The 12,189-nt window shown below is 46.4% G+C and overlaps 1 protein-coding gene across 3 annotated transcripts in view; it reads right to left on the reverse strand.

Moving 5' to 3' along the window:
- The window catches only part of LOC112251992 (E3 ubiquitin-protein ligase RNF13-like), a 97,461-nt gene that overhangs the window by 45,184 nt on the left and 40,088 nt on the right, over positions 1-12,189 (reverse strand). For all 3 annotated transcript variants that reach the window (XR_006083569.1, XM_042322913.1, XM_042322914.1), the window contains exon 4: positions 10,756-10,881. Coding sequence is in view for 2 of the 3 variants with exons in the window: in XM_042322913.1 (XP_042178847.1) it covers positions 10,756-10,881 (126 nt within the window). In the remaining variant the exon portion in view is untranslated. The remainder of the gene's footprint in view (positions 1-10,755; positions 10,882-12,189) is intronic.

Here is a 12,189-nt window from a genome sequence, read left to right on the forward strand (position 1 = left end):
TCATACACACCCTGACCCAGACGAGTCATACACATACGACACATTATGACCCAGACGAGTCATACACACCCTGACCCAGACGAGTCATACACACAGGACACATCCTGACCCAGACGAGTCATACACACAGGACACATCCTGACCCAGACGAGTCATACACACCCAGGACACATCCTGACCCAGACGAGTCATACACACCACATCCTGACCCAGACGAGTCATACACCCCTGACCCAGACGAGTCATACACACCCTGACCCAGACGAGTCATACACACCCTGACCCAGACGAGTCATACACACCCTGACCCAGACGAGTCATACACACCCTGACCCAGACGAGTCATACACACCCTGACCCAGATGAGTCATACACACGCTGACCCAGACGAGTCATACACATAGGATTAGGGATATATTGGTGAACATATTAGAATCGGATGACATTAGCTAAAAAATGCCAACATCGGTATTGGCCGATGTTCAGTTACATTCAGGTTCTGATTTGAATCCAGGCTGTATCACAACCAGCCGTGATTGGATGTCCCATAGGGTGGCGCACAATTGGCACAGTGTCATCCGGGTTTGGCTCGGTCTAGGCCGTCATTTTAAATAATAATTTGTTCTTAACTGGCTTGCCTAGTTAAATAAAAAGGGTCAATAAATCAAATATAAAAATGTAGTTTAACAAGTGGATTATTTTCAGTCGTAGTTGCTTAATAACCTCTGTTTTACTACTCTGAACACGTGTGTCTTAATAAATCCATGGGATTTTGTTTCACTGAATCTCAGCCTGTACATTTGGGTAATAAGCGGGGGTGGTTTCACTGAATCTCAGCCTGTACATTTGGGTAATAAGCGGGGGTGGTTTTACTGAATCTCAGCCTGTACATTTGGGTAATAAGCGGGGGTGGTTTCACTGAATCTTGTACATTTGGGTAATAAGCGGGGGTGGTTTCACTGAATCTCAGCCTGTACATTTGGGTAATAAGCGGGGGTGGTTTTACTGAATCTCAGCCTGTACATTTGGGTAATAAGCGGGGGTGGTTTTACTGATATATATTTGTTTGCTCATCGATCACAGATCAGAAACATTCAGCAATAACGGTCTAAGCCTATTATTTTTGCTCGAAGGCAACTCCAAAATCCTGCGGATGTTGTGAAATATGAACATGAGACTCGCATGCTTTTGAAAATATAAGATTGCTGTTGTTTTCTAAATCAGTATCATGATGAAGAAACCTTCACAATATAAGTCCCTTTTACGCCTGCTCCCCTAATAAAAGGGGAGTGAGGGTAGGAAAGAGATGAAACGTGGATCAAAAAAAGCATGGGCTTGTCTCGGCTTCCGTTTCAAAACACTGATTTTTTTTAACATGACAGCGGTTCCACATGTTGCCATAACGCAAGATGTGTGGGAAAAATGCTTGTATTTCATTCTGTTTGTTCTGTGTGTTGACTGTGATCGGTGTTGGTGTAGGTGTGTCTAGATCTGTCTTGTCTGGGGTAGGTGTAGGTGTGTCTAGGTCTGTCTTGTCTGGGGTAGGTGTAGGTGTGTCTAGATCTGTCTTGTCTGGGGTAGGTGTAGGTGTGTCTAGATCTGTCTTGTCTGGGGTAGGTGTAGGTGTGTCTAGGTCTGTCTTGTCTTGGGTAGGTGTAGGTGTGTCTAGGTCTGTCTTGTCTGGGGTAGGTGTAGGTGTGTCTAGATCTGTCTTGTCCGGGGTAGGTGTAGGTGTGTCTAGATCTGTCTTGTCTGGGGTAGGTGTAGGTGTGTCTAGGTCTGTCTTGTCTTGTCTGGGGTAGGTGTAGGTGTGTCTAGGTCTGTCTTGTCTGGGGTAGGTGTAGGTGTGTCTAGGTCTGTCTTGTCTTGGGTAGGTGTAGGTGTGTCTAGGTCTGTCTTGTCTTGTCTGGGGGTAGGTGTAGGTGTGTCTAGGTCTGTCTTGTCTTGTCTGGGGGTAGGTGTAGGTGTGTCTAGGTCTGTCTTGTCTTGTCTGGGGTAGGTGTAGGTGTGTCTAGGTCTGTCTTGTCTGGGGTAGGTGTAGGTGTGTCTAGGTCTGTCTGGGGTAGGTGTAGGTGTGTCTAGGTCTGTCTGGGGTAGGTGTGTCTTGTCTGTTTTATTTAACAAAATAAATTAACAAAATAAATGAACTATTGATTTCATTCATTTGGATGTAACAAACCACTGTTCCCCTGAGCAAGGCAGTTAACCCACTGTTCCCCTGAGCAAGGCAGTTAACCCACTGTTCCCCTGAGCAAGGCAGTTAACCCACTGTTCCCCTGAGCAAGGCAGTTAACCCACTGTTCCCCTGAGCAAGGCAGTTAACCCACTGTTCCCCTGAGCAAGGCAGTTAACCCACTGTTCCCCTGAGCAAGGCAGTTAACCCACTGTTCCCCTGAGCAAGGCAGTTAACCCACTGTTCCCCGCGCGCCGAAGACGTGGATGTCGATTAAGGCAGCTCTCCGCACCTCCCTGATTCAGAGGGTTTGGGTTAAATGCAGAAGACACTTTTCAGTTGAATGCATTCAGTTATACAACTGACTAGGTATCCCCCTTTCCTTTCAATGGATTTATTACAATAGATGCCCACCCACATCACAAGAATGTGGTAAAAATGGGCCCGTTTGTCATATAAACATTACCCAATTTGTTTTACAGACAAAATACCATAAATCCTAAGTGAAAGCAGTAATAGTCATAAGGTCAGTGACAGAACCTAAGCAGGGTCGGGCTGGTTAGTGCTTGGATGGGAGGTGACCTGGGAACACCAGGTGCTAAATGCTGAGGTCAAGAACTACAAGACCGTACTGTAAATCAGGAATTATAAACAAAACTTGTCACTTCTATATGTTTATGGCAAAAACAATATATAAGTTTGTCGTTTCCATTTGCTTTGGCAATGTAAAAGTACGTTTTTTTGGTTCGTTTTTTTTTTTTGGGGTTGTTCGGGCATTTTGTTCCGGATGCAAGCCAAAGTTTTCAGCCGAAGTCTACGCCTCTTCGTCTGTGATTGGTCAACGGTAGGGATTAATTCAAAGAGGGACCACTCACTTTCATGCACATTTTTTAAAATGAGAAATACTACACCTAACGTCTTAGATGTAAAATCGCGACTAAGATCTCTTCGGGGGGGAAAAAAAAATCTAAATTAATAACAGATTTCTTGAGTTATCTTATATTAATTTTTGAGGAAGTGTTGAGTTTTGAGTAAGTGTATACTGGCTGCGGCGTCTCAAAATGAACAAACAGTACTATTGCCGCTTTTTTTCTCAAGCAAATGTCTCGTAAGGGAGTATGCGAGCACACTCATTTGGTTCGGCTAGCCGAGTTCAGATAGGCGCTAGCCGAACTGAAGCATTATTGACGCCTTGCCTTCACACTGTATGACAGAGCATGTGTGTTACACAACACGGCCATTTTGTCCCTCTATATGAAGAGTGCGTTTCGTGGTGAGAGGGGCAGGAAAAGGGTTGATTCACCAGCCTTCCGCTTTCTGTCCCAAGCGAAGCTTGGTAAGGAGGGGGGCTCTTTTCACACAGGCGGACACGGAAGGGGGGTGGAGAGGAGGAGGGCCTCTTTTCACACAGCGGACACGGAAGGGGGGGTGGAGAGGAGTAGGAGGGCCTCTTTTCACACAGGTGGACACGGAAGGGGGTGGGGGTGGAGAGGAGGAGGAGGGCCTCTTTTCACACAGGCAGACACGGAAGGGGGGTGGGGGTGGAGAGGAGGAGGAGGGCCTCTTTTCACACAGGCGGACACGGAAGGTGGGGGTGGGGGGTGGAGAGGAGGAGGAGGGCCTCTTTTCACACAGGCGGACACGGAAGGTGGGGGTGGGGGGTGGAGAGAAAGTGGGGCGGTGTAGTGTAGTGTCGGGTTTCCTTCCCCCACAGCTGGGGTCAAATGGGTCACCAACCAGCCCCCACCCCTTCATCTCCCGACATTTCAGAGGCCCAGCATGCAGGAAGTGCTAACCTTGCACCCCTCCCTCTTCATTCCCACTTCTCCTTTAGCTGTGAGCCCTCCAAAACGAATCTACCCCAGGAGTCTCTTGTTCTAAAACATTCAGGTCAATTTGTCAATAGCATTTGGCCCAACGCTATTGGCCCGGGCCAATATCTCACAGGCTAGTGGATGATGTGTGTATCATTTCAATATCAGGTGATTTTACAGGGAGGAGGTGAGGGCCCTCGGAGTGTGGTGTCAGGAAAATAACCTCACACTCGACGTCAACAAAACTAAGGAGATGATTGTGGACTTCAGGAAACAGCAGAGGGAACACCCCCCTATCCACATTGATGGAACAGTAGTGGAGAGGGTAGTTTAAGTTTTCAATTCCTCGGCGTACACATCACAGACAAACTGAATTGGTCCACCCACACAGACAGCATCGTGAAGAAGGCGCAGCAGAGCCTCTTCAACCTCAGGAGGCTGAAGAAATTCGGCTTGTCACCAAAAGCACTCACAAACTTCTACAGATGCACAATCGAGAGCAGTGAGGTCTGCACAACGCATCACCGGGGGCAAACTACCTGCCCTCCAGGACACCTACACCACCCGATGTCACAGGAAGGCCATAAAGATCATCAAGGACAACAACCACCCGAGCCACTGCCTGTTCACCCCGCTATCATCCAGAAGGCGAGGTCAGTACAGGTGCATCAAAGCTGGGACCGAGAGACTGAAAAACAGCTTCTATCTCAAGGCCATCAGACTGTTAAACAGCCACCACTAACATTGAGTGGCTGCTGCCAACACACTGACACTGACACTGACTCAACACCAGCCACTTTAATAATGGGAATTGATGGGAAATGATGTAAAATATATCACTAGCCACTTTAAACAATGCTACCTAATATAATGTTTACATACCCTACATTAATCATCTCATATGTATATACTGTACTCTATATCATCTACTGCATCTTTATGTAATACATGTATCACTAGCCACTTTAACTATGCCACTTTGTTTACATACTCATCTCATATGTATATACTGCACTCAATACCATCTACTGTATCTTGCCTATGCCGCTCTGTACCATCACTCATTCATATATCTTTATGTACATATTCTTTATCCCCTTACACTTGTGTCTATAAGGTAGTAGTTTTGGAATTGTTAGCTAGATTACTTGTTGGTTATTACTGCATTGTCGGAACTAGAAGCACAAGCATTTCGCTACACTCGCATTAACATCTGCTAACCATGTGTATGTGACAAATAAAATTTGATTTGATTTGATTTTAAATCGGACTGACCAAACTAACCTACCCTTCATACATAAATAATTACATTTTAACTTTGCAATATCATATTTACTGTTTAAAAAAATAAAATAATAATAATATTTGTTGGGGGGAAAATAAGGGTGATTTTGACCAATCAGCAGGCTACAGTTGTAAACAGAATTAAGCAAAAGATAATACTGATTTTATAGGGCCCTACAACTGAAGCCTGCTGATTGGTCAAAATCACCTAACAATAACACCCTTATTTTCCCCCCAATAAATATAAAAAATATAAATAAAAAAAACAGTAAATATGATATTGCAAAGTTAAAATGTAATTATTTGTGTATGAAGGGTAGGTTAGTTTGATCAGTCCGATTTAATGAAAGATAAAATCACCTGATATTGAAATGATACACACATCATCCACTACCCTGTAGTTTTTCCCCATTAGTTTCTACTCTCAAAATCACACTTTGGGGTTGCCCTTGAAACACAATTGTGCAGCTAGCAAGAAACCGTTGTGTTTGACTGCAGTGTTTTTGTACTGTCAGCGTAGGTCTACAGTGTAGCCTACAAATGAAGGCAGAGTTCGATAGAAAATAGATACAACTCATCATTGTATCATTCTGCCTGGTAGGCCTACTTTGCAGTCATCATTTAAATTGGGGAGATTTTTTTTTTTTTTTGGGGGGGGGTATTCATTCAACCAAGACTTTGAACCAAACAAACATTTGTAATAACTGGTTTGTATACACATTGTTGCCTTAGGTAACAGTTACTGGTAGATCTAACAACCTAACCTACCGATGTCGCTCTTCTGTGAGCTGATCCGTGCGACAACCAGCTGAGAGCTGCTCGACAGATGATTCCTCTCCAACTAGGCTGTGTGTGCAGCACGCGGACGCTAAATAATCTACATAGTGAACTAACATTAATTATATATCCTAGATTTAAAATAGTAGACCACTGATGTGGATGGTGCACTGGCACAGTAGGTCTCCAAAAACCTCCCTGGCTATCGGTTAGCCCTGTATGACTAAAAGGAGTACTGGAATCCTCCTCTCACTTCCTACCATCTGTGTGATTCTGTCTCCTCTCACTTCCTACCATCTGTGTGATTCTGTCTCCTCTCACTTCCTACCATCTGTGTGATTCTGTCTCCTCTCACTTCCTACCATCTGTGTGATTCTGTCTCCTCTCACTTCCTACCATCTGTGTGATTCTGTCTCCTCTCACTTCCTACCATCTGTGTGATTCTGTCTCCTCTCACTTCCTACCATCTGTGTGATTCTGTCTCCTCTCACTTCCTACCATCTGTGTGATTCTGTCTCCTCTCACTTCCTACCATCTGTGTGATTCTGTCTCCTCTCACTTCCTACCATCTGTGTGATTCTGTCTCCTCTCACTTCCTACCATCTGTGTGATTCTGTCTCCTCTCATCCTCTCTATACTCCTGCTCTGATGTCACAGACACAATAAAACTGTGTTCTCTCCCTCTGTTGTGAGGAACTGTGTTTCCTTGTGCACGACTGTGTTTCACCTTCATCCTCAGCACTGTTCATTTGAAGCATGTATCATATGTTTTCATCTGAGGCAGACAGTCTATGATGCTAACAGCTCAAAATCAGAGCTCTCTCCCTCTCTCCCTCCCTCCCTCCCCCCTCTCTCCCTCTCTCCCTCCTCCTTTGTTGCGGAGAAGAAAATTAGGCCTACTATGCTGCTACACTAAAGTCTTTGTGGATTTTCCATTTATTAAAAAAGGGTTTTAACTCAGTTTAGTATGTCTAAACTGTCCTGAAATAACCAAGTCTCTGTCTCTTTTTGGTTGGAGCTCGATTGCGTTGAGACATTGGCGTAAGGTAAATGTGTCTTTTCCATCTGCTAGCCCCGGCCAGCTAGCTGTCTGAATCGCAGTGTCTCCAGCTCACCTAGCTACTCACTGGATCCTATGATCACTCGGCTACACATGCCTCTCCCTAAATGTCAATATGCTTTGTCTACTACTCTCTCCCGCTCGCCTAGCGTAGTAGTGACTACCGAACGTCTCCCTGACTCACCTATTGCTGCTCATTGGAACCTCTGATCACTCGCCTACACAGCTGTTGCCTGCTGGACTGTTCACTAACACCTCATTTTGTTTATCTGTCGGCCCCAGCGTCAAACTCAGGTCCTGTGTTTACCTAACTGACCTTCGCTGCCCATTCATCGACATTTACCCGTTGTTGTCTTAGCGCTCCCGATCAACACCTGTGATTGCTTTATGCTTCTCCCTAATGTCAATATGCCTTGTCTACTACGCTTTTGGTGAGTTCTTATTGTCTTATTTCACTGCAGAGCCCCCCCACACACACACACACACACACACACACGCGGTGACCTCACTTGGCTTATGTAGAGGTGATGGTGATGTAGAGGTTAATCCAGCCCTGCAGTGCCTAGCTCCACTCCCATTCCCCAGGCGCTCTCATTTGTTCTCTTCTGTAACCGTAAAAGCCTTGGTTTCATGCATGTTAACATCAGAAGCCTCCTCTCTAAGTTTGTTTTATTCACTGCTTTAGCACACTCCACCAACCTTGATGTCCTAACCGTGTCTGAATCCTGGCATAGGAAGGCCACAAAATATCCTGAAATTTCCATCCCTAACTATAACATTTTCCGACAAGATAGAACTGTCAAAGGGGGTGGAGTTAGCCTGCAGAGTTCTGTATTACTGTCCAGGTCTGTGCCCAAACAATTCGAGCTTCAACTTCTAAAAATCCACCTTTCCAGAAATAAGTATCTCACAGTTGCCGCTTGTTATATACCCCAGCTCTGCCCTGGACACCATATGTGACTTGATCACCCCCATCTATCTTCAGAGTTTCTACTGTTAGGTGACCTAAACTGGGACATGCTTAACACCCCGGCCGTCCTACAATCTAAGCTAGATGCCCTCAATCTCACACAAATTATCAAGGAACCTACCAGGTACAACCCTAAATCCGTAACCATGGACACCCTCTTAGATATCATCCTGACCAACTTGCCCTCTAAGTACACCTCTGCTGTCTTCAACCAGTATCTCAGAGATCACTGCCTCATTGCCTGCGAGCGTACTTGGTCATTGGTCAAACGACCACCCCTCATCACTGTCAAATGCTCCCTAAAACAGATATAGCCTTTGGTTCACCTCAGACTTGACTGCCCTTGACCAGCACAAAAACATCCTGTGGCGTTCTGCATTAGCATCGAATAGCCCCCGTGATATGCAACTTTTCAGGGAAGTCCCTTTTCAGGGAAGTCAGGAACCAATATAGCTTTTTCAAACAGAAATTTGCATCCTGTAGCACTAATTCCAAAAGGTTTTGGGACACTGCAAAGTCCATGGAGAATAAGAGCACCTCCTCCCAGCTGCCCACTGCACTGAGGCTAGGAAACACTGTCACCACCGATAAATCTACAATAATCGATCATTTCAATAAGCATTTTTCTACGGCTGGCCATGCTTTCCACCTGGCTACCCCTACCCCGGCCAACATCTCAGCAACCCCTGCAGCAACTTTCCCAAGCACCCCCCGCGTCTCCTTCACCCAAATCCAGACAGCTGATGTTCTGAAAGAGCTGCAAAATCTGGATCTCTACAAATCAGCTGAGGTATACAATCTTGACCCTCTCTTTCTAAAATTATCCGCTGAAATTGTTGCAACCCCTATTACTAGCCTATTCAACCTCTTTTGTATCGTCTGAGATCCCCCTCTTCAAAGGGGGAGACACTCTAGACCCAATTTTTTTTAGACCTATATCCACCCTGCCTTTCTAAAATCTTTAAAAGCCAAGTTAACAAACAGATCACCGACCATTTCGAATCCCACCGTACCTTGGGTGCACCTCAGCCACACCCAAGGTCCTAAATGATATCATAACCGCCATCGGAAAAATAAACATTACTGTGCAGCCGTCTTCATCGACCGGCTTTCAACTCTGTCAATCACCACATTCTTAATCGGCAGACTCAAAAGCCTTGGCTTCTCAAATGACTGCCTCGTCTGGTTCACCAACTACCTTTCAGATAGAGTTCAGCGAATCAAATCGGAGGGCCTGTTGTCCGGACCTCTGGCAGTCTCTATGGGGGTGCCACAGGGTTCAATTCTCAGGCCGACTCTTTTCTCTGTATACATCATTGATGTCGCTCTTGCTGCTGGTGATTCTCTGATCCACCTCTACGCAGACGACACTATTCTGAATACATCTGGCCCTTCTTTGGACACTGTGCTAACAAACCTTCAAACGAGCATCGACGCCATACAACACTCCTTCCGTGGCCTCCAACTGCTTTTAAATGCTAGTAAAACTAAGTGCATGCTCTTCAACCGATTGCTGCCCGCACCCTCCCACCACTACTCTGGACGGTTCTGAATTAGAATATGTGGACAACTACAAATACCTAGGTGTCTGGTTAGACTGTAAACTCTCCTTCCAGACTCACATTAAACATCTCCAATCCAAAATTAAAACTAGAATCGGCTTCCTATTTCACAACAAAGCATCCTTCCCTCATAATGCCAAACGGACATGCCAGGTCATCTGTAAGTCTTTGCTAGGTAACGCCCCGCCTTATCTCAGCTCACTGGTCACCATAGCAACACCCACCCGTAGCACGCTCTCCAGCAGGTATATTTCACTGGTCATCCCCAAAGCCAACACTTCCTTTGGCCGCCTTTCCTTCCAGTTCTCTGCTGCCAATGACCGGAACGAATTGCAAAAAATCACTGAAGGTGGAGTCTTCTATCTCGCTCTCTAACTTTAAGCATCAGCTGTCTGAGCAGCTTACAGATCACTGTACCTGTACATAGCCCATCTGTAAATAGCCCATCCAGCTACCTCATCCCCATATTATTACTTACCCTCTTGCTCTTTTGCACCCCAGTATCTCTACTTGCACATCATCATCTGCACATCTATCATTCCAGTATTAATACTAAATTGTAATTATTTTGCCACTATGCCGTATTTAATGCCTACCTCCCTACATTTGCACGCACTGTACATAGATTCTTCTATTGTGTTATTGACTGTACATTTGTTTATGTGTAACTCTGTGTTGTTTTTGAGGCACTGCTTTGCTTTATCTTGACCAGGTCGCAGTTATAGGGCACCAAGTTAATGGAACACGAGAGAAGCAGGGGAAGAGCGGAGGGAGGGATGGGTTCAGTGCCAGAACAGGAAGTCCTGACTGGGCAAAAGCCATTTCCTGTGTACTGTGCTGCATGTAAGAGGGGCTCGAGGTAGAAGTTGTGCCTTAGGATTAGCTTTCCCAATCCCATCAGGAGGTAAAAGAGGAAACTGACTCTGGATCAGTGCTAAGTGGTAACTTCATCGTAGACCATAAGGGGGCCTTGATGTAGTATTAAAACACAAATCTAGGATCAAATTATCCCAGTGGGGGAGGCTAAAATATCTCATCTTGGATAAGTGGCTAGGGGCAACTTAGGGGAAATCAGTATCATATGGGGAGGTTTTTGTGAGTGTGATGCACCTTACCTTGATGTCAAAGTTACAGTCGAAGCGCTTGATGAGCACGATGAAGGCACCAGTGAGGTTGTCCCGGATAGGGGGCGGGTCGATGGGCTCGCAGGCATTTTCGGGCCGTGCACCAATCAGAAAGCCCTGTGGGTGTGACATCACAGTACAGTTAGAGCATCAGTTATTAGGAACAAGGTCAACACGACCAAACAGTCAACAAACAGCGTGTGTGTGGTGGATTCTGTCGACTACGTAACTTTACGTTCCAATACCAAAAACAGAAATTTGCGGTGGTGTCCATTTGAATCTTTGCTCTCCTCAACAGAAACATTCACTGGAAATAAATATTCCCTGGAATCTAAATAAATATTCACTGGAAGATCAAACATCTAAAATTAGATCAATTAGACTAGAGAGAAATGATGAGCCACGTACTGAACTAAGACAACAGAAATGACAAATAACATTTCAATAAAATAAAAAAATGTAAATGGCTAATGTAACAGTCAATATGGGTCCTTAGTTTTGTTTTAATTAAGGCGGAGTGAGAGAGAACGACAGGGGGAGGGAGAGAGAGAACGACAGGGGGAGAGAGAGAGAGAGAACGACAGGGGGAGGGAGAGAGAGAGAGAGAACGACAGGGGGGAGAGAGAGAGAGAGAACGACAGGGGGAGGGAGAGAGAGAGAGAACGACAGGGGGAGGGAGAGAGAGAGAGAGAGAGAACGACAGGGGGAGAGAGAGAGAGAGAGCGACAGGGGGAGAGAGAGAGAGAACGACAGGGGAGAGAGAGAGGGGAGAGAGAGAGAGACAGGGGGAGAGAGAGAGAGAACGACAGGGGGAGAGAGAGAGAGAACGACAGGGGGAGAGAGAGAGAGAACGACAGGGGGAGAGAGAGAGAGAACGACAGGGGGAGAGAGAGAGAGAGAACGACAGGGGAGAGAGAGAGAGAGAACGACAGGGGGAGAGAGAGAGAGAGAACGACAGGGGGAGAGAGAGAGAGAGAACGACAGGGGAGGGGAGAGAGAGAGAGAGAAACGACAGAGGGAGAGAGAGAGAGAGAACGACAGGGGGAGAGAGAGAGAGAGAACGACAGAGGGGGGGAGAGAGAGAACGACAGAGGGAGGGAGGGAGAGAGAACGACAGAGGGAGGGAGGGAGGAACGACAGGGGGGAGGAGAGAGAACGACAGAGGGAGGGGAGGGGAGAGAGAGAGACGACAGAGGGAGGGAGAGAGAACACCAGAGAGGGGGAGGGAGGGAGGGAGAGCACCAGAGAGGGGGAGGGAGGGAGAGCACCAGAGAGGGGGGAGGGAGGGAGGGAGAGCACCAGAGAGGGGGGGAGGGAGGGAGGGAGAGCACCAGAGAGGGGGAGGGAGGGAGGGAGAGCACCAGAGAGGGGAGGGAGGGGAGGGAGAGGGAGGGAGAGCACCAGAGAGTGGGGAGGGAGGGAGGG

This window comes from Oncorhynchus tshawytscha, linkage group LG06 (assembly GCF_018296145.1).
Source record: "Oncorhynchus tshawytscha isolate Ot180627B linkage group LG06, Otsh_v2.0, whole genome shotgun sequence".
Taxonomy (NCBI): domain Eukaryota; kingdom Metazoa; phylum Chordata; class Actinopteri; order Salmoniformes; family Salmonidae; genus Oncorhynchus; species Oncorhynchus tshawytscha.